Below are 23,452 nucleotides of genomic sequence, written 5' to 3'. Positions count from 1 at the left end.
ATATATATATATTTACAAATAAGTACTTTTTCTTCTTGAGATGTTAAACCAAGGTTACATCTGCTTGAACTGGTGGTAGCTCAGATGGATGTAAAAGATCCCATGGCACTACTAAAAAGAGCAGAGGTCCTTTATTTAACAAAATGTAAAAAAAAAATGTATTTACATATTTACAAAATGTACATATTTACAGACAGATATATACACATTTCAATTGATGAAGACATGATGAGGTGGTTGATAGTGCAGCAGAATGACATGGGAGAGACCATGGTTCTGTTCCCAGTGAATGAAGTGGTTCATTTCTGACTCTGAAGTCGAGGACTGAAGTTTGACTGTAATTACTGCAATTAAATGAAACCTACGATTTTAGGGAGGGGATGGCATAATGCTCAAGGTCTTTACTTCACAGATACATGGTACAGGGTTTGACTCCTTCTACTTGTTAGGAGTGGGTTGGGCATAATGGTTAAGGTCCTCATCTCATTGAACAAGTTACAGGGATTGATTCTGACCTTGGGTTATTGGCTAAACTTAAAAATGGCCCTTCAGGAACAGTTACCCTAATATTCACCTATGAACTTTTTTAGTGACTTAGGGTAATATTTCATATCCCTGGTGTCGTGTTTCTTCCCTAACTATACATCCTTTGTACAGTAAAACCTTTGTTTTGCTAACTTTTTAAGAGAGTTTACAGTAGTACTTAAAGAGTATGTCTGGTGTCTAGTGCCCCCTTCACCATGTACATCTTTCATGCTCCAAAACTATTGTTCTATTAACCTTTTAAGTGCCTTTATGGTGTCTACTGCTCCCACTTGCCTATATATCTTTTGTGCTGCAAAACTGTTGCTCTATTAACTTTTTAAGTATTTTTAGGGTGGCTAGTGTTTCCCCTTGCCCATACATCCATTGTGCTGAAAAACTGTTATTTTGTTACCTTTTTATGTGACTTTAGTGTAATAGTTAAATTTCTCGGGTCTATATCAGATCATCGAAACGGCTCATTATCAGATGCTGTAACGTCGAACTGCAAAACCCGAACCCTAACAATACCGAAACCTCAAAACAGCGAATTTATTCCCAGGGAAAAATTTTGCTGCTCTGAGAAACACACACACACCACAAGCACACTAAAAAGCAGCAATCCAAACACATACATTTAAAAGTTACATCTAACCCTACATTACACTGCACATACACTACTATCTATCCACTTACCTTAACCCAGACCCTAACCCTAAGGTCCATTACTATCGCACACTCACCTCACCTGCGCCCTAACCCTAACTCACTTAACACGCCCCTAACCCCAAATTCTCACTATCGCACACTCACCTCACCCGCGCCCTAACCTTAACTCACTTAACCCGCCCCAACCCTAAACTCTGTTACAATCACACACTTACCTGACCCGTGCCCTAGCCCTAACTCACCCAACCCACGCCCTAATCTGAATGTCCACACAATCACACACTTACCTTAACCTAACCCATAACTTTCCACCGCATTGCTGAAAACAGCAAAGCCGCAACAATGGCTAACTGAATTCTTTCCCTAGGAAAGAATTCGTTTTTTTGCAGCTTTGCTGTTTTCAGCGTTCGCAATATTGGATTCGATATTAGATCATTTGAAATTCTGCCATTTCGATTATCTAATATAGACCCAAATTTCTCCAGTATCTAATGTCCCTCTCCCATATATTACTGGATATGCTCATTAGACTAGTGGAGTAGTTCCCCATGCACATGAGATTTCCTGATTAACAATCTCACATAATGGCAGAGGTTGTCTACTCTGTCTTATGGGAGTCTTGCTATCAGTGTGGTCATATCTATCTCTGCTCCTATAAAGATCAAGTTTTGACATGGCTCTAGAGCAGCCTTTTCATAATTCATGGTAATTCCTAGGGAGGAGCAGAGTTGTAGAGTATAATCTCTGGCTTCTAGCAGAAGATGCCTGGTCGCTGCAGTTATGAGCCAGTCGTCCAGATATGGAAACATCTGGAATCCTCAGCATCTCAGGTGAGCTGCCACTAGTGCCATGCACTTGGTGAACATTCTGGGGGCTCTAGTGAGACCAAAGAGCAGAGCCCAAAACAAAATGACTGGCTCCTAGGCAGAAGCACAAGTACTTTCTGGATCTCCATTCCATTTGAATATGGTAGTATGCATCCTGAAGGTCTATAGAGTAGATCCAATTGTCTTTTTCCAGGAATGGAAGTATCTACTGCAGTGTCACCATCCTGAACTTGGTCTTTTTCACCAATTTGTTCAGATTGCTGAGGTCCAAAATGGGTCTCAAGTCCCCTGTTTTCTTTAGAGCTAAAAATAATCTTGAGTAAGCTACAGATCCTCTCTGGTTTGCTGGGACTTGTTGGATGACTCTTTTTCTTATCAACTTTTGAATTTCTAATGTTGCTTGTTCCTTCTGACTGGGTGGAACATCTGGAACTGACTGATTTACAGGAGTGGGGTAGGAGAAGGGGATGATGTAGCCTCTGGATATAATGTCCTGCACCCATTTGTTGTTTGTTAACTTTTGCCAGGTTTCTTGGTGTAAGGACAATTGACCCCTGACTGCCTCCAGAGGTGAGCAATTGGGCACTGAAAGGGTTTACCAAAGAAAGATTCTCTGGATCTCTGATTCTGAGGGCATCCCCTGCCGCTAGGGCAGTGTCTCCATTATTGTTTCTCCCTCTCCCTCTAGGGGAACTTTCATCTTGTGTGTCCTGGAAAGACCTTTGTGACTTTCTGAACCACATTTTCCCACTACCTCTCTGACCTTTAGGGAAGGGTCTAGTAGGTGTGGAAAAAAGCACTCCAAGGCAGATAAGGTATTGCCTTCCTGTTCACACCTGGTAAGTGTCTCCTTACCTTTAGGCCCAAAAAAGAGAGGAGCCATCAAAAGGGGCATTAATGAAGGAAGACTTGAAGGGCTCCACAAAATCACAAAGGCACATCCAGGCCTGCCTCCTAAGAGAGATGCCCGAACCTACTGCCCTACTTGTTCCATCTGCTATATACGATATAAGCCTCATGGATGAGTTGACAACTGAATTTAGGGTGGCGAGCTGAGCATTGGCTTTAACTGCCACCACATCAGCTACAGTTCCTTGGAGGGAGTCTGATAGTTCCTTTAACAGGCCCCTCTGTAATCTTGTGAAGTGGGTAAGGTAGTTCAGAGACCGTAATGCAAAGGTCGCTGATGAAAAGACACGCTTCCCATACCTATCCATGGTGCTGGAATCCTTATTTGGAGGATGGATAGAGAAGCTGGTCACGGATAGTTCCTTTTTAGTAGCCGCTGCCATGACCTTTTGTCAAAAATGTCTTGTCTTTAAGGGCTGTAATGTATTTCTTTGGCCTTCTAGGAGTAGGCTCTATGGAGTCTGGGGTCTCCCTAGCCTTCTGAGAAATTAACTCAATAAGCTTATTGGAAGGATGGGTTACCCAAGAGGTTGAAGGGCAAGACTCAAAGGTCTTCAGGTAAACCGACTCCTCGGCCAAAGGGGAAGTGGACTGCCAGTCACTTCTCTGTTTTAAAATTTCCAGGATGTCTCCAAAGGAGACATCTTCAGGAGGTGATGATGGGGACCCTTCTGCTTCATCGAGGTCAGTATCAGATACCATAGACTCCTCCAGGGAGTCAAGATGCTTCCTCTTGCATGTCTCCTCAGTAGGATATTCTGAGGAGGTTTCGGAAAAGAGGAGAGTCCCTAGCTGGAAATCCTTAGGCCTCGGGTCTCTCTGGTCCTGTGGAGAGGGTATGTGAGAAGGTAAAGACACCTGAACAGAACTGAGAGGAAGATCCAAAGGAGAGTGTCTCTCAGACTGGGAAGAAGTCAGCACCCTCCTCATAACTTCAAAGGCAGTTCACCCTTGCTTTGAAGAACTCCCAGTATCTGACAAGTGGGTTGTCGGGGCTAATGGAAACTCTGCAGCAGAAGACAGAAGCTCCAAAGCAGAGGTAGGATCTGAACTCACCCACGCCAGAGCTCCCAGAAGTAGGGTCAGATCAAGAGAGCTCCAAACTGGCTCCGAGGACCCAATCTGAGAATGTTGGCTCCCGGAGGTCTCCTGCTCTGACTGGGCAGAAACGCTTGGGGCAGATACCGGATCCAAGGATCCAATGGGTCCCGGACCCAACAAAGACACAGGCTGGATGTTGGAATCTTCTGGATCCAAAACTAAGGAGATGGACCAGTGGAGGAGCAGGCACCAAAGGGGAAAGTTGTGTCTGATCCAACTCCTTTGGACTCGGAGCCAATAATAATTTGGCCAAGGCTGGTGTCTTTAGAAGCCTCTGCACCACCCTATCCACGTCTTCATTGGACAGACTCTTTGTGGACTGGGTAGAAAGGGTAGATGATCTAGATCTGGTCAAAAAATATAATGGTAGCCAAGAGGGGTCTGGTTCCAAGGAAGGTGATCATCTCCAATACCTGAATACGGAAGGCAAGGTCGACTTCTGAGCTCAAGGCTCCAACTGCTCAGATGAAGCCTTGGATCCAAGATCAGCTGTCTGCTCCATATATTCCATTGGAGCAGGCTGTCTAGGTGATTTTTGCTTTGGTTCCGAGGAGAATCTTGTCGCCAAAGAAGGATGTTTTACGGACTTCTCTGATTTTTCAGACTTGTCAGATTTAGAGGACAATTCTGGTGATATGGCCTCAGAAAAGGGAGTTTTTATTAACCCTTTCAGAATAAACTTATTCTTGCACTCCATCAGTGTTCAATGTTTAAAACCATGGCTGATGGAGCATCATTCTTGCAAATGAAGAGGCCCCAAGCAATACACACATAAAGTGTGCAAATCACTAAGGGAGATCTTTTTGTCACATTTTCACACTTTTTAAAGCTAAGAGGATTTCCTTCCTTTTGAGACATCCTAACACTAAAAAGAGAGAAAGACACACTCACATAAACCACAAAAGCAGTCCTCTAACTTAAACGGACCATGAAAGAGAAAGAGAACTTTTTTTTTTAATATATTCGCCCTTTAATTAGAACAGGCAATTAAGCAAAGGAAGGCAGTGAAAAAAGATGGGGGGAAACATCCTCTAACTTAAACAGATGTTAGTTAGATGTCCTCTAACTTAAACGGATGCTAACAAGCAAAAGTAATAAGTGAAAGAACTAACTTGTCTCTCACTCAAAAAAGGAGTTAAGAGAGTGTAAAGATGTATAAAAGTATTCAAGTAGAAAAATTAAACTAATTATAAGAAAACTGGAAAGATACTACCAAATAACAATAGAAACACTTAGGCCAGTGCTTGCTAGTAGAGCCTCTTTCACAAAGTGGCAAATGAGATCTGGGCAAGCTAAAGGGTTGCATTATGGGTAAAGAGGAATACCCACATGCTTTGCTGAAGACCTCAAGCTTTTGAAATGGCCGAGACAGATCCGATGGATTGGATCCAACCCCATCAGTGAGAATAAAGGAGAGACTGACAACAACACATCTATTGTTCTATTAACTTTTTAACAATCTTTACGGTGTCTAATGCTCCCTCTTGCCTATACATCTTTTGTGCTGCAAAACTGTTGTTCTATTAATTTTCTAAGTGTCTTTAGGGTGTCTAGTGTTTCCCCTTGCCCATACCATCCTTTGTGCTGAAAAATTATTTTGTTAACTTTTTATGTGGCTTTAGTGTCTAACATCCCTCTCCCATATATTACTGGATATGCTCATTAGTCTAGCGGAGTAGTCCCCCCATGCACACACACACACACACACACACACACACACACACACACACACACACACACACACACACACACACAAAATCCCCCACTCCCACCCAATGGCAGTCATGGACACACTCACCATTTACACGTATATGCACGCATACCCACCTACCCTATCCTACCCTACCTATCCCTTTATCCCCTAACTAGCCTCACTACTGTATCAATCTAGGCAAGCGCAGTATCTCTCACACACACACACACACACACACACACACACACACACACACACACACACACACAGCCACCCAATGGCACTCATGGACACACTCACCATTTACCCGTATATATACACATACACTTCTACCTTATCTTACCCTACCTATCCCCATATCCCCTAAATAGCCCCACTACTGTATCAGACTAGGCATGCACAGTCTCTCACACACACACACACACACACACACACACACACACACACACACACACACACACACACACACACACAAACACACACACACACACTCTCGCCTGACACCCCTCATCTCTCTGCATAGACTCCGATATACAGCCACATGACACATACATGCACACACTCCCCAACACTACCTGTATGCTAAACTACCTACCTGGCCCTTCCCTTTAACATAATCTGACACATTGAAAGTAATGGGTAAATGCAAATTTTTGGCCAAGTTAATTAACTTGGTGGACCAAGCTAACTTATTCAAAATTAGTTGGTTGGGTAAATGCCTAGCCACAGACATTTCTAGAAAAGAGCACATGACTAATTAGTATAGCTGCTCCCTTGGACTGCCTCATTAGCATATATCTCAGCAGAGGAAATGGCCCACTGTGGTGATCCTGGAGGCCTTGTAGGATCACTGGGGTTAGCCTGTCTCTGAATCATAAAGGGTCACTGCCAGCAGTAGCAACCCATCTGAGGGCTTCTTGCTAGTGACAGCATTTTCTGAATATGGACCTATACATATTTCTACATATACATTCCCAAAACTGGTCAGCTATCTTGATACGAAAATTCTGGTAACTTTAACTACTAGAACAAGTGCTCATTGTAATATGAAACTTAAATTGGCAGCCAAACTAATATTTGCAATTGACTAGTAAATAAACAGAAGAGTTTTTGTTGAGACAGGAAGCTGTGAAACCAGACAATGACATTACATTTATGTCCTCCTAACTTGTCCTTATTTGCAAGCTACTTGATAAAACTCATCAAATGTCTGCACATATCCCAACAAAGATCATGCATGCAATTTATTTTATACCACTTATTTATATATTTAGTTATCTAAAAGGTGGGAGTTTTTTTTGCTTTATAGAAACTTTACCCCATGTCTGCTCACATAATGACTAAATAAAGGAGAGACCTGGAGAACATGTGCATTGCAACACATTGGACTGCATGTAATTCCTCAATATGTTGCCTCAAGGCATTGATTCCCGACCTGTTAGAGGAACAATTATAAAACTAAAGATAATATATTAGGCTTAAAATGCTGTTCAATACAATATAATACAGGAGGACCTGATGCCCTCCCTGTGTTGGTGTCATTGCATGATTTGGAGTTTCTGTAATGTGTAAAACAAAGTGGAACCAGAATCACACATATTTTTAGATTGCTAAAAACAGATTTAAAAGATAAGGTACCAAAAATATGTGGTATGTAACTTTAATACAAAAAATAGTCAGTTACTTTAGATAGGCAGAAATTAAAAGTCAAATCTTGCAACCTGTTTACTAGCAAATTAGTGCCAAACATCCATTTTTCCTAGATGATGATAGTTTGAGAACACTGTTATTTTACTGTTAACCTGAAGAAGGGATCTACTTACCGTAAAAATCTATCCCTGTCTTGGTCATATAGGTAACGGTGTGTTTTAGACAGAAAAGTTGATTTATAAGTCCTTGGGGTTTTACTGCTTGGAGATCTAGGCACTTCATAGCGACCAGGACCAACTGGATTCTGTAAATTAAAAATACAGAAATTGACACTCAAAAAAAACAAAAACTTTTTAGCAATGGAAATAAGGCACTGTTCTGACCAGTATATGGTAATCATATTATGTGACAATGCATTATTTTTCTCAGGATCTACATTAAGCTAAATTGTTGTGTCAAGCTTTATATTTTGGTGCTTGCTCTCTCAATCACAAATTATGACCTACACTGAAAGGAGCACAAAAGGTGGTAACAGAATCTGGCATGCTAGGTTGTTACAAGGGAGAAGTACTTAGTTGCTAGGTATGAAGACAAATGCTGCTAAACAGACCAATGAAAGCACATTCTGTGCAAAAGAAGAAAAGAAGCAGAGGACAGTCATCAGCTAAAGCTTAGAGTGAGGTGATGGCACTGAGAATGCATCACTGATTACATCGATGACGAGTACAGTCGTTAGCTGAAGCTCACAGTGAGGTGACAGTAGTGAGAATGTGTCACTGATTACATTGATAACAAGTACAGTCATCAGCTAAAGCTCACAGTGAGGTGACAATAGTGAGAATGTGTCACTATTACATTGATAACAAGCACAGTCATCCGCTAAAGCTCACAGTGAGGTGACAATAGTGAGAATGTGTCAACGATTACATTGATAACTCACAATGATCATAGTTACTCTGCATCAGTGTGTCACTACAGCATTTCACACCATTAAAAGTGCTGTATGTTTGTAACATTACATGATATTTTTCACTCAGTTAATATCACTTATGACTATGAGATAGACAAGTTTTTCCTTTTGCAACTTGCAGTAGGCAACCTTTTTTCTCTCATGCCTTCAGGTAGGTGAAGTTTTGCCCACTGATTACAAAACATAACTAAGAATGAAATTGTACTGCTTCTGTCAGATCTCATTCTCAAGCATACAGGTAGTAACGGAAAACTCATCACCTATCTTTAAAAAAATATTTAAATCTTCTGATATTTCTGAGACTTCCACCAAATCCATGTGTTACTTGTCCCAAAATACAAATTTTATGTTTAGTGAATGAGAGTATGACTCAGGATGGTATGAACCTCTAGAATTTTGGTTTAGTGAATGGTTTGAAAAAAACTGAGAAACTATCCCATTTGGAAATGCACTGTTATGCAGAGCCCTTAATGCTGCATATGACTTCATCACCCTACATCCTTTTCTGTGATTTTTGTCTTCCATATCTTACTTGTAACACTAAACAGAGTCCACAACAGCACCTACAAATTTCTGAGAATAATCCTAATTTTAAACATATCAACCATAACTGCAGATACAATTATATTTGCTGAATCTAGAATAGGAGTTAAGAATTTGCATTCAGTATACTCTAAGCTAGGTTCAGACATGGTGAGTAGCTGAAGATCTAAACTTAATTTCGGTATACCACCTGACCTAACCACAGATCCTAAGTTCATAAGGCTAGGTTTAGGCACAGAGCTGGGTTTGAGGTTTTCATGCATTCTGAAAATTGGATTAGTTTTAGGAAGAGAGAATGAATGAAATGCTGTTTTATTTTGTGTGCAGCCCTAATCAACAGGCTAACACTATAATAAGTCTGAAAATAGGTTTAGGATTAGTGCTGGGATGGGGTTGAAATAAACAGATCTACTTCAGTAGACCAATGTTTCACTTACCCGACTCCCACATCGCCAAGACGAAAGGATCAACAAAACCAGAAGACCGAAATACGGAACACCGACTTTCCACTTGAAATAAGTAACGGCTTGGCCATCCCGAAAAAAAAAAATTAACCAAACAAAACTAAACCCACCCATGTAGGGGGCTTTGCCCCCCCACTCCCCCCATGTAGGGAGCTTCACCCTCCACATCCCCCAACTAAATATACCAACTCCGAGAATGCACTACCACAGGGGTAAGGGGCAAAGTTCAGCTCGATGGCCAAGCGGTTACTTACCTCGAGTGGAAAGTTGGTGCTCTGGATGTCAGTCTTCTGGGTTTATTGGTCCTTTTTTCTCAGTGATGTGGGAGTCGGTCTACTTCAGTAGACCCAAAATAAACACATAATTACTTCAAATGGTAGGAGTCCTAAAAGACAGGGTAACCACCAAAGCCAATAACATATTTAAGGAACCCACTTAAATATAATTGCATGTCTAAATAAAATATAGCTTTTTAACGTAAATTAACTTTGTTTTATGTGAAAAAACAGATAAATAAAAGAACCAGTTAGGTGGCACAGGTATAAAAAATTACTTTTAATGAATGAACTGTTATAGTAAAAGATAAGTACTTTCACACCCACTCTGGGTGCTTCATCACATCCAATAAAACACTAATGAAACCACATTTAAATACTCTAAAATCAACGTCTCAAACCCCGTGACCTTAAGATAGGTCTTAAAGGGGTATACTCATTTAATCCTTTTCCTCTAGTAGCTCACAGCAACATTATCCATTTAATTTTCACTCACTCTGTATGAGTTTTTGTATCACCTTCCCTTATATTAGTATTATACAACTCAAGGACCAAAAACTATGGTGCAGAAAGTCAGAAATACGTATACTAAGACATACAAATATGAACTAAATAGAAAAGAATGGTAAAGAACAGTAAATAATAATAATAATAACAGTAATAATAATAATAATAATAATAATAATAATGATGATATAGGATTTAACCCAGAACATCATCCAATCAATGTTAGCCCTCACCATCACACTACTGAAATAGGTTAATGTACCAGTGTTTCAATAATTAAGACATATTAGATTAAATAACTAATAATATATACATACTGTAACATTTTGTTGCATTACACAAGTAATCACCCTGAGCATCAAAAATGTGGCATTGTGAAGGGGCAATATATATGTTTGGCCAGAATAATTTCTGACGATGATCAATATGAACTTGAAAGCCACTATTTGGCTGACATGTTTCTTGCCCTAGGGTATCCCACTCACAAAAAAGGAAGGAAGCAGCCATTGTACCCTTATTAAAAACATCTTTTAATTCAGTCGAACAAATGTTTGATTGTATCCCAAAAACAGAAAATGATTACACTTTGTCATTTATTATGGAGCAACCTTTTGAGGATCGATATATAAGAGAGGTGTTACATAAAAACTGGTTTGTGTTTACTTGTTTTAATGGGACCACTGAGAAAATAGTTGAAAAACTGTCAGTCGTCTATCAGAAGGGCAAAACTTTAAAGAATTTTTTAGAACATGAGAACTATATGGGTGGTTTTAAAAGTAACAAAAAGCCTGGAACTGCCAAATGTGGATTTTGTTTTCAATGCAAACACATTTTAGTTGATGCTTCTGTTCTTGTTAATGAGGTTAACATTAAAGCTACCTTCTGTTGCAATTGTAAAACACAGGGGGTGGTTTATCTAGCTTTATGTCAGAAATGTAATGGGTTCTATGTGGGTAAAACTCAAAGGAAATTGAGGGAACAGATATATGAACATCTCTTGGACATTAGGAAACAAAATATAAAAAGTTCACTGGTTAAGAACATTATGAAGTATCCTGAGCATTACTTCCTTTTCTTTGGGTTAGACTATATAGCTAAAAACCCAAGGGGTGGACCATGGGAAAATCTGACTGAAGAACGAGAGTTGCATTGGCAACTCAGGTTGAATTCCAAGGCCCTGCCTGGTCTTAATGACCATACCTCTATTAGCAGTGACAATACAGTGGTTTGTAGTAATGGCTTCACTATTTATAACTACATTTGTGTAATTTTAGAACCAGTTCATTTTTCTTTCTTTGAAAAAAGCTTTAAATTTGCACCAATAAACATAATGAACATAGCAGACGTTGATTTTAAACTTTTCACAAGGAAACTGAACTTAGCACTTATATACAGTGAGGGAAGCCTATGTTTCCAGACCCTGTTAAAAAAGAAGACTCTTTTTAATCCATCTTTAAACAACATTATTAGTTTGTTAGAAAAGGTATATGAAAAGGACTTATATACCCTTTCCAACTACAAGCATAATTGTTCTTTTTTAACTTGACAAAAGACAATCATATAACTTTAGAGTGTTTGAGTAAAGATAGAGCTATACGAGTTAAGAAACGAGACAAGGGGGAGGGGGTGATTTTGGTTGACCAGATAGACTATGTTGGCAAGATCTTTGAATTACAGCAGGATGATTCCAAATACACGCTCCAATTCAAGAAAGAAAATCAATATTGCATACCAAAAAACTGATTTATTTTTGGAAGAAGCATTTGCAAAAGGGGTTATTAACTTTGAAACTAAAGAATTTCTTTTGATGAAACAGCCCATATTTCCTGCAGTGTTTGGCATTCCTGAAACACACAAGAACACAGAGTTAATTGTTTCTGCCCAAGCCTCCAAAATGTACCCCCGGCAGTATATATTAACAGGAAACTCAAGAATATGTTGGGAAGCACCGATCATATTTTAAAGGATTACTGGCATTTTTAGGGAAATTAACTTTATTACCACTGACGACATTGATATTTTTACGAGTATTCCCCATGACCAGAGACTTTCCTTTTTTCAAGATCCACTTTTAGAAATAGAATCCTTGGAACACATGGAACTAAAATTGTTGGTTGAACTTCTGGAATTAGTCTTACTAAATAATTTCCTATACTTTGAAGGTGAGTTTTACAGGCAGGTAAAAGGAGGGCATGGGGGTGGCTTATGCCCCCATTTTTGCTAACCTAGTTATGTTCACTTGGGAAAAACATTTTGTGTTCTAAACTCCATTTCCCTCCTACTGGATGTTTTATGGTAGATTCCTGGATGACATTTTATTATTTGGCAGGAAAACAATGAAGAGCTGGAGACATTTTTAAAATACATCTCTGGCACTACTTCATTTCTTAGATTTACACACAAACACTCATTCAAAACTTCACATTATCTTGACGTTCATTTAAGACTGGTGAACAAATATTTGATTTCCTTTATTTACAGAAAGAACACTTTTTCCATCTCTTGTCTTCAATACAATAGTTCACACCTGCCACACTGTAAAAGGAACCCAATTAAACGCTAGTTTGGTATCCAAAGATAACTTGTTTTTTGAAGAACTGGCACATTTTTAGATCACGGATACCCACAAGACTTATTATCTAATGTTTGTGATGAGGTTGTTGAGGGAAAGGGTTAAATATACACCCCTCCTAAGAAATGTTAACACAAGTTAAGCTTTTTTGTGTTTTACACAACACTAATACTGTTGATTTTCACAACTCGATGGCAATCAAATATAATGGCACATGTTCATTTGTAAAAAGACATTATTAAGAACTGGCCTATATTGAAAACAGATTATGTGTTTTGAACAAAGACCCCACTTTGTTTACAAAGTAGACAATAACATAAAAAATATACTGGAAAATGACTGGGGGAAGCCACACATAGTCACAACGAAATGTGGGAAATGTAGTTTTTTTCTTACATCATAGGTTCATAGGTTGATACTAGGCTATCTGCCCTAGGGCATTTACAAGCCTAGCCAGAGTGTGTTTGGCTTTCACCACCCTTCTTAGATTAGTTGACTGTGCCTCTGTATAGTAGGTCACAGAAGATAGCCCATTTAAGGTTAGTTTACTATGCCTCTGTCTAGCAGTGACACAGAAGAGATCCCAACTCCCATCCAAACGTCAAGATTCTTCTTGAAGAGGGTCATTGAGGGGCTCTGTCTGACATGGATTGGGATTTTGTTCCAGAGTGAGGGGAGCCACTGGGATATGAATCTGTCCCTCCAGCATGTTCTATTTATTTCTGTGCTGAGGTTTAAGTCACTGGAGCGTGTAGTTCTGATGGATTCGGATTTCTTGAGGTGGAGCATGTCCATTAATTCTGGGTTGGACATGGCTTTCACAGATCGCCTCTGAGTAGGCGGTAAGCAACTGAGTAAAGCTAGAGTTTCTTTAGCCTAACTGCGTAGGGCATCTGTTTGAGTCCCTTGATCCTCTTGGTGAGGTACTTTTGGGGTCTTTCTAGATGTAGCAGGTGTTGGGTAAGGTACATCCCAAATGGGGCATTATATTCAATTATGGGCCTGATGAGTGATGAGTAGAGGGGCACAATGACCTCTCTTGATCTAGATGTGAACCCCTTCGTGATAAGGTGGGCTATATAGAATGTCTTTCTAACCACTTTGGCAATGTGATTGTCAAAGGAGAGATTGCAGTCTACTTGGGTCCCCAAATCCCTAATTACTTCTTCCGTACTTAATGGATTACCACCTATGTGGTAATTTGTGGGCACTTTTCCCAAAGGGGATTACTATGCACTTTTTGGCATTTAGCTTTAGGCCATGGCTCTGGCACCAGTTATCCATCTCTGTGAGACCTTTTTGGAGGATGCTTGTGTCAGAGTCGATTATGGCCCCCAGTTTGCAGTCATCTGCAAACTTTGTCAGCCATAGTCCTCCTGTGTTAGCCTGTACCTCAGAGAAATATATACCAAACAAGAGAGGTCCCAGGACTGAGCCTTGTGGGACGCCACTTGTAACTGGTTTAGAGTTTGACATGGCACCTGCAATTCTGACCATGTGGGTTCTATCCCTAAGCCAGTTTGCAACCCATCTTGTGACATAGGGGTTGATATTTAAGCTGGTGAGCTTATTTTTGATGCCCGAGTGGGGTATTGTGTCGAAGGCTTTTGTAAGGTCAAGGTAGGCTGTGTGGACTACCTTCCCTTTGTCTATGGCCTTGGTGACTGTTTCAAAGAAATTGACCAATTTCAGGAGGCAAGATCTGCCCTTAACAAAGCCGAATTGGGTAGGATCCAGTGTTTGGAGGTTTCCAATGTCCTTGTTTATGAGTTCCATGATGATACGCTCCATAGCTTTGCAGACCAGGCTAGTTAGGCTTATAGGGTGATAGTTTATGGAGTCCTAAGTCAGGAAAGTGTAGTTTTGAAAAAAATATAGCAATACTAAAGTTATTTTTGTAAGATGAAATTGAAAAATCAAGGGATTGGTGTATTTAACTATTTGTAAGCAATGTCAGGCATACTAGATAGGTACAGCAGAGAGAAAATTAGTTTAAAGAATATATGAGCATTTATATGATATTAGAAAAAGGAACACCAGCAATGCTCTTTATAAACACTCTCTGATATGCCAAGGCTTCACAAACTTTGTTTTGGGAATTTTGAAAATTGTTAATCAGGGTGTCAGATGTGGTCATTGGGAGAACTGGATTGAATACAGGGAGATGGTGTGGCAAATACGCTTAGATGCTACCATATTCCCTGGATTGAATGAGCACACTTCTATTGTTACTGTGTTAAAAATGAGAGCAGCAAAGTTATGAATTTATTGTTTTTGTCTACAAATACATTACCAGTTTAAGGCTACAAGAATATATTATATGTTTTTAATATTTTTATTGTATTTACATCACAATGTATTTTATTTCATTTTATTTAGGTATACTATACAAAGATTTCAAGCTGAATTTGTATGCATAAAAACTTCACATTCTGTCCTTCTCTAATGACAAGATTTTTCAAAGGAAGTAAACTGTGGTTGGAAAAAACTTTTAAAATTTTGTTTAAATGGTTTAAATGATTGATTAATTAATTGCCTGTCCAATCACATTTTAGTAATGATTAGGATATGGGTTTAAAATGGTGTACTGTGTTTTACTGACTGTTCTGACGAAGTCCTGAGTTTCTGGTATGAAAGCGCTCAACATTTTTAAATAAAGTAGTTTATTTTACCTCAAATTATTTCGCAATGGTTTCTACACAATGCTTGGTTGTGCCTGGATGATGTGAATCTTCTTTTGTTGTTATTAATTATTTTTCAAGGTTCCACAATATACACACTCTTTCTGATTCATTATTACTATTCTCCTTAAAGATCTGCATCCAAAATACCAGTCTCTCCTCGTTTCTTGAGCTTCCCTGTTTCATCATCATCACTTTCCACTTTGAATTATTGGTTTCTGCTTGTACTATGTATAGGAGCTTTAACTGTGTAGCTCTGGAATACCTCTTCAAATTGAGTAATCCCAATCCACCTTATTCGACTGGGAGAATCAGCTTATCCCACTTGACTCTTGCCATCTTCCCCTCGGAGATAAAGTCCTTCAGCACTTTACTATTATCCACAATTTCTCCTATGGTTGATAAAAATATGCCTGATCTGTGTATAAGAATAAAGGGACTAAAAACATTTTAACTGCTTTTATCTTATCATGCATATCCATATTACAGAGCTTCCAATTTCTAGTTTTTGTGTTATCTTTTGTTTAGTCTCTTCCTACATATCCTTAGCTGCCAAACTAGAATAATTTTTAATCCATACTCCTAAATACTTAATTTTATCATGTCCCCATAAATGCAGATATTGCTGAATGAATTTGTGTGTGGGTACATAATTTACCAATATTACCTTTGTTTTAGCTTCATTAATTTTGTATCCCAAAAAGACATAAAACTGTTTCAAAATGTTCAACAACACTGTAATGCCCTTTTCTGGTTTTGTCTGGTATAAAATAATATCATCTGCAAATACAGCCAACTTTTCTTGACTACCATGCCAATTATACCCTTGAATTTCTGAGTCCATTATTTTCTTTGCCAATGGTTCTAAATATAATGCAAATAACGAAGGGGAAAGCAAATGCTTCCAATGAACTGCTCATTAAAGTCCCAGCTTACTCTGTCAAATGTTTTCTCTGCATCAAGACTCACCAACAACAGTGGTATTTTCTTACATTCTGGTCCTCTCTGGATAACCAGTGTTCTGTTAATGTTGTCAAATCTTTGCCTCTCTTTCACAAAACCACATTGAGCCATATCTAGCAATTTTGGCATCAATTTTGCCATTTGTTTAAACATTATAGACATAAACACTTTATAATCATGGTTTAGTATTGAAATGGGTTTGTATGAAGCTGGTTCTGATGGAGCTTTACCCTCTTTAGGTATTATAGATACCACTGCTCTCTTCCAGGAAATTGGTATTTCTCTTCATCTTAAAATACTGTTAAACAATACCTCCCAGATCTTTATCAGTTTTTCCCTCCTAGCTTCCAAACTTTCACAGGAATACCATCTATTCCTGGGGACTTTCCTGTAGACTGGTTATACATCACCATTTTTTCTCATCTCCTCCTATCTTAACTGTTAGTAATTGAGTCTCATCTACATCTAACCTTGGCATATTTAATTCTTCCATAAACATTTCCATTTGTACCTTTTCTTGATTTCCATATTTCTCTGCTTTATACAGACTTTCGTAGAATATCCAACATATTTCTAATATCTTTACAGGATCTCTTGTTACCTTCCTTGTTATAGGTTCTTTCAGCTTGGTGGCAACCCTTTCTACTTTCTGTTGTCTGAGTCATTGTGCTAATAGTTTTTGTGCTCTGGAGTTTTTATCAAAAAACAATTGCTTAACAGCAATCTTTCTAAACTCATGTATGTTGTTGAGGTAATCCCTTATTTTCTGTTTAGCATTATGTAGTTGTGCCTCATCTTATTCTGTGAGATCCCCCTATTCTGCAATACATTATAATTTGTCAGTCTCTCTGAATAATTCTTGTTACAGCTTGACCATATCTCCTTATCTTTTATTTTCACCATATTTTTAAACTCCACTTTAATTTTATACCAATCCCTAGCTATATTTTCAGAAGAAATTTCTATCTTTTCTAATAGCTCCTTAATAACGTCATAGGTTCATAGGTTCATAGGTTTATTGCTAGCTATCCTAAAGGCATTTATAAAGCCTAGCCCAAATTAATTATTAAAAAAATACTATATGAAAATAATTGTTTATTGCCTTGTTGTGCAGTGACCCAGAGATGATTCCCGGGTAAAAACCCAACATCTCCATCCCACAGGTCTAGATTTCTCTTGAACAGCGTCAGCGAGGTGCTCTGCCACTATCCATTCCTTAAATTCCTCTCTTTTCAACATATAGGCGATATAGCACCAGTGTCTCATTTTTATTTTATTACCCTTTGTTTTTATTTTAGTTATTACTGGCACATATGATCTAAAATCATTATTGTGTGCATATCAAGACCTTCAATTAAATGCACATGTTCCTGTGAAATGTAAATTCTGTCTAGCCTAGCCCAGTTTTTGTATTTTGGGGAATAATATGTAAATTCACTCTTAACTCTAGTGCTGAATTCACATCTTCCATGCCAAATATTTTCATACATCTCTTAAAAAATCTACCCTCCTTTGTTATACTTTCCCTTCTGGGCCCCCCAATCATTTATTCACTGCTGAAAATCAAATTCCAGTGCCCACCTATAGGTAACACTCCTTGCTGATAGCAGTTTTATTTGGAATATAAATACATGCCAATGCAACCTTCCTCCATTGCCAGTAGCTCCTTAGTGCTCCAAATACTGCTGAAAACCTGTCTTTATCAAATTCACATGTTCAGGTCCTTCCAAGAATGTCTCCTGTAGCATAGCTATTTGCATTCTACATTTTTAATATAGTTCACTACTCTTTCTTTTTTGTATTTATCTGTAAGACCATTGACATTTAAAGATATTACAGAAAGCATCATTGTATTAAAAAGTTATTATTCCTTCCTTTTATGTATAACAGCTTTTTTGATAAATGTCTAGTTACAGCATTTGTGTTACAAGCATACATTGTTTGGAAGGTTATAGTTTTATACAGTTGTTTCTTGTCATATTCATTTGAGCCTATGTCACATCTTACAAAACTTTTTGTTTTATTGAAAGCCCTCAAAAAAAAAAAAAAAACAAACACACCCCAATACCCCCTAAAACCTATTAATTTAATACTGACACACAAAACTATATGCATCTTCAAATATTGAAGTTTTATCCTCCTAATCGAAACAAATGTCCTAAAGTGACAGCCACACTCACATACTTGAGTTAATCTAAAAGAAAGGTTATCTATGCTAAGATGCATGGTACAGCCTGTGCTTCTATTAAGTGCTGTCTGGTTTTGTCTAATCTTATAGCTCTGCCAGCTGGGAAACACCTGAATGCTTTCAGAGAACATTCTCTCCTAGGCAATTTACCTCTTTTTTTTCTAGCTAATTTCTCTTTATCAGACTGTATCCAATTGCTCTTTATCAGATTGTCTCCATGGAGGCATAAGGATCAGATACAGAATTGCTACTAAGCATACATTTATTTGCTAGAAAAACGCCTTATGATATTAAATATTCTTTTTCATTTATTTGCTTTCTCTTCAAACTTGTTACTAGATCAAGCTAAGGGTCTTAATCCAGTCATTCCCCCATGCAAGAATGAAAAAAAGCACATTCACTTTTCTTTAGGCATGCTCATTTAACCAGACTTTTTTTTACATTGCAGTGTATACATTTCTTAAAACTGAACAAGGTGAAAGAGAGAAGAAGGGAGAAACAATAGGAACACCTGTTTACAATAGTATCCCATTACACACAAAAACAACTGAGAAAACGTTACTTTATAGCATGCAAAGAAAATCATACACTATAAAAATAGCACTATTAAGAAAAAAATTGTTTTCGTACAATTAACTTTCTCCCCCGCCTTCCCCTCCTCAAGTATTTTTCCAAACATTAATGACATGAAGTAGAGCATATACTTTGGAGTTCCTCACAAGTCCAACAATGTCCAAACAAGTACAATATTTTCAGATTTTCTTTTTCTGTCATATTTCACAAATATAATTATTGCTTTGTAATCCCACATTTATCAATTTCCAAGTTACTGGTTTTATTCCTGTTCGTCTCCATCTCCCAAATCCTGTCTGTGCTTCATTTCCAATGTGCTTGCCATTCCTCTAGTCAACTCTCATGCTTCTTTCCTTCTCTCCAGCATTTTCCATTGAAACATTGGAAAATTTTTCACTGGCACAGTCTCTCTGTGGTCTTCATTACCAGAAGAACAAGAAGCAGAATATCCTTCTGTTTCACAGCTCACTTTTTGTTGGACAAACATTTGTATTTCCTCCTTAGCATGTACATCATCAAAAAATGATTTTATCCATGCAGGGAAGAATATTTTGAAGATAGCTGGGCACCACAGTTTGAGTCTCATGCCTGCTTCTTTACATTCCCTGAATACTGGAATAAATGTACTCCTCTTCTGCCTGTTGTACAGTGGGTAATCATTCTCCACAAACACTCTGCTGCCTCCCACCTTTAGTACTTTGTCCTTCTGCCACAGTTTTGTCAGAATCAACTCCTTCTGCTGGTAGAATTGCATCTTTACTGTTAAAGGTCTAGTTTGTTTTCTCACAGCCGGGTTTGGAGCATACACAGAATGTGCCAATTCAATTAACAACTCCTGTTATGGAATACTAGTCCAGTTGCTTATTTGTGCTTTCATAAAATTAATACAGTCTGTTTCTTCCAGCTTCTTTGGTACAGCTGAAAATCTTAGGTTTACCCTACATGCTCTGTCCTGTATTATTTTTTGAAACATCTCTTCTTGAACAGTCTCATATTCAGCCAGTCTTTTCATCATTTCATCCTCTGATTTTTGCAGCTTTATCACCCCAACTGACTATCTGTTTAAAGCTTTTTCCATTTTTTCCAGCCTTTTGTTGTTTGAGATGACATACTCCATCAGTGCTTTTTTAACCAGGTCTATGTGTAGTTGCCTTATATTTTCCTCTAGGTTACTGGAAGTCAAGTCTGGAGCTTGCACTGCCTTTTGCTGAATAGCTGTAGTACTTTTCCAAGTCAGTGTTTTTCCTCACCTTTCATTGCTAATTATTTTCATGTCCACTGTATTTCTTTATTCTTGGCATCCAGGCAGTGCACTTACTAGGCAGTTACTGAAATTTACCCAGAAACACAAAAGTCCACTGGCCTTTTCCGCTGGGTTTCTGTTTTTACACTAGTAGAGCTAGAATTACAGTGTCACTCAATGTGCAGCCATCTTGGAAGTCCCCAGGAAATTATTATTATTGTTATTTTTTTGAGCTTAGATACAATATCTGAATTGCCTAGGTGTAGTAAGGTCTTGCTAAGTTTCATTCTGGTAGCTGCCAAAAAACAATTACTAAAATGGAAATCAAATTCTAAACCAACTGTATTTGAAGTACTGAATGTTGCAACATAGGTAAAAGAACTCGAAGTGGGATCTTTAGAAAAATGTAGGAGTAAATTACATAAAAAATGGAAAGTGTGGGAACAATACAAACAGAATAATGTTTTGGAGGAGGATTGAGATTTAAAGGAAGGCAGAGATTGAGAAATTTATGTGATGCTGGATTGATGACTGCTATATAAAAAAGTATGTGATGTATAATGTTTGTAATAATTCGTACTGAGTAGTGGTCTAATCATGGTAACTGGTTTATGGGGTGAATCAGAAGCTTTGGTTCACCCACTAGAGCAAGTTCCTGCATACACTACTGTTTGACAAATATCATTCAATAATAGCATTGCAGCGCTATAATTGTAAAGCACATCTACACCTCAATGCAACTTTTTCAGCTTATTGCAGAATACTTAAGGTTCATAAATATTAACCAATATTAACACATCTCATATTTCACTTATGACCTTTGAAAACTCTGATAAACTTCATAGCTACTCATTCTTCTGCATGAAAATTATCTGAACTGCTTACTTGCTTCCATTATTAAAATCTAATTCCAAAACATATTTTATATTACTTTTTTTAGTGATTCACATATAAAATTGGGAATCTTATCTTAATCCTCTTTACTTTGCTTTTTAATGCCAAACATGGGCAGCTGTACTGATACAATATATATATATATATATATATATATATATATATATATATATATATATATATATATATAAAATATAAATATTGAAATATATCATTGCATTAATAGACACTTATTTTTTAACCATTTAAACAGAATTAAAACATGCTACTCACAAAATTTCCAGTGAAGAATTTTTCCGCCTTGCTGTCAAATCTATCTATGGAAGATAAGAATGGAGGTTGTTTTTGGTTCTCTGGATGTGACAAAGGTTTTGTATCATACCGGCCTGGGCCTGGAGAGTTCTAAAAAATAAGAATAAATACTTGTAAGTCAAATGTTGAAATGCGTAAAAATCTCAGGTGATCAGAAAGAACAATACAGTTTTGTAAGGTACCATAACAACAGCCCTTTGAAGAGAAATTATTGTAAGATTAAATTGTAGCTGTTGGGATTACTTACCTTCTATGTTGTTCTTTTCCTGGGTGGAGTTTTAATCAGCTGTGTTCTTATTCTTGTGAAGGTCTATGCTGGTCTTTTTGCAGCATTCTGTGTTGCCTTAGTTGTGCATTAGGCACTTATCACATAGCCAGCATTGTTAGGAGGTTATTTTTTTTCTGCTCTTCCAGCTTTTTCTGGACCTCATATGGAAGTGCATTTGTAGCAAACCATTGTACTTTGTAATAACTATTTAACCATACATTAAGTGTGTAATATCCTAATAAAACAGCTATAAGATAAGAATGTGCAATTTCCTTACAGGGATGGAAGGAGAATAGAGCTTTGCTTTCCTATTGACCTCTATTCAAACAGCTACTACAACAGTATGTACCTTTTACAAACGTGTTGTCTTCTAGGATAGTTACTGTAATTGTAAGTCTTAACACTTGAGTAGCTTCCCAAGCATTGTTACAGGCAATGAAAGTGAACAATTACATGATCTCCTGTAGAACAGCCATACTACAAACAACCTTTAAAAAGTGTTAGAACTTCAACCCACATATGAAAATGAAGCTGCATGCAGCTTTTTATGCCTTTGGCACTACCCCAAGCTCATCATCAGCTTCTCTAAACATGAACCTGAGGAAGATTACATGCCTCATTGTAAGTCTGGGGTACTGATTTCATGGGTAACATGATTAAATGGTGAAAACACTAGCAAAAGTACCGTGGTTGTAATTTAGTGTCTTAATGTCTAAAATGTACTATTTGTATAAGGAAATTACAAAAGTAACAAATTAGAACTTAAATGCAGGCATATTGTGGAACATTGGTTTTAAATGATATCCACTGTTGATGTGACACCCCAATCCCATGTGCAAAAATGGGAAAAAAGGGGGATATTTCTGAAAATTAGACATTTAATGTCCCTCATGTACACTATATTAGTGTTGGGACAGAAGATTAAAAACTGGGACTGCCCAACACAAACACGACTGAAAATGTCCTTTGTGGTGATGGAGAAGGGATAGAAAGGGAGTTGCAGTCATCAGTAAGTTCTCTTAATTATGTCTGTCTTTTCCTGAATTCCAACTGTAATTCATCTGATTTTCTTTACATAGTTTTTATTGATGAAATTGTGGGGTTTTGTTTGCAGTATAACTCTTTTGATGCTAAAAAGTATGTGAAGACACTCTCACCATCAGTGTTAACTGGCTAAGGATTGCTAAATTATCAAGAAGCGAAAAAGAGAGTGAAACACCTCATTAGTGGTTAATGACCACATCTTTGAATCGAACGCTGTGCTGTCAGATCTGATCATGCTAGTGTTCTCCCTACCAGACCATGCATCACAGTAGCATAGGCAATACCCATCATGCACACACATATATTGTGTAATTATAACTACAGATGTGAATAAGCGAACACATCAAAAGATGATGTTCACGTTTTCTTTCCAGTGGAAAAAAAAATTTACTTGGTTTCCATAGGAGAACACGTGGATAATTTGCATTTGTTGTTCCCCAACTGCTGCATCTGCATGTAGCTTCACCCATTAATTTCAACCCAGCCATCAAGATAGTAGCCATCCAGAAATGTTTCACTGCCATTTAAGGCATGTGAAATGGGAATATTTTCATGTTTACTAATGTACAACAACTGCTGCATAG

The 23,452-nt window shown here is 37.9% G+C and overlaps 1 protein-coding gene across 1 annotated transcript in view; it reads right to left on the bottom strand.

Annotated features, from left to right (window-relative positions):
• The window catches only part of LEXM (lymphocyte expansion molecule), a 351,176-nt gene that overhangs the window by 78,087 nt on the left and 249,637 nt on the right, over window positions 1–23,452 (bottom strand). Inside the window, exons 8-9 of the mRNA XM_044085500.1 lie at window positions 21,518–21,646; window positions 7,545–7,675 (exon numbers count right to left, since the gene is read on the bottom strand). Coding sequence (XP_043941435.1) covers window positions 7,545–7,675; window positions 21,518–21,646 — 260 coding nt within the window. The remainder of the gene's footprint in view (window positions 1–7,544; window positions 7,676–21,517; window positions 21,647–23,452) is intronic.

Source organism: Protopterus annectens, chromosome 10.part0 (assembly GCF_019279795.1).
Source record: "Protopterus annectens isolate FY-2018-M chromosome 10.part0, PAN1.0, whole genome shotgun sequence".
Classification (NCBI taxonomy): domain Eukaryota; kingdom Metazoa; phylum Chordata; order Ceratodontiformes; family Protopteridae; genus Protopterus; species Protopterus annectens.
This window is presented reverse-complemented; position numbering and strand designations above follow the sequence as displayed.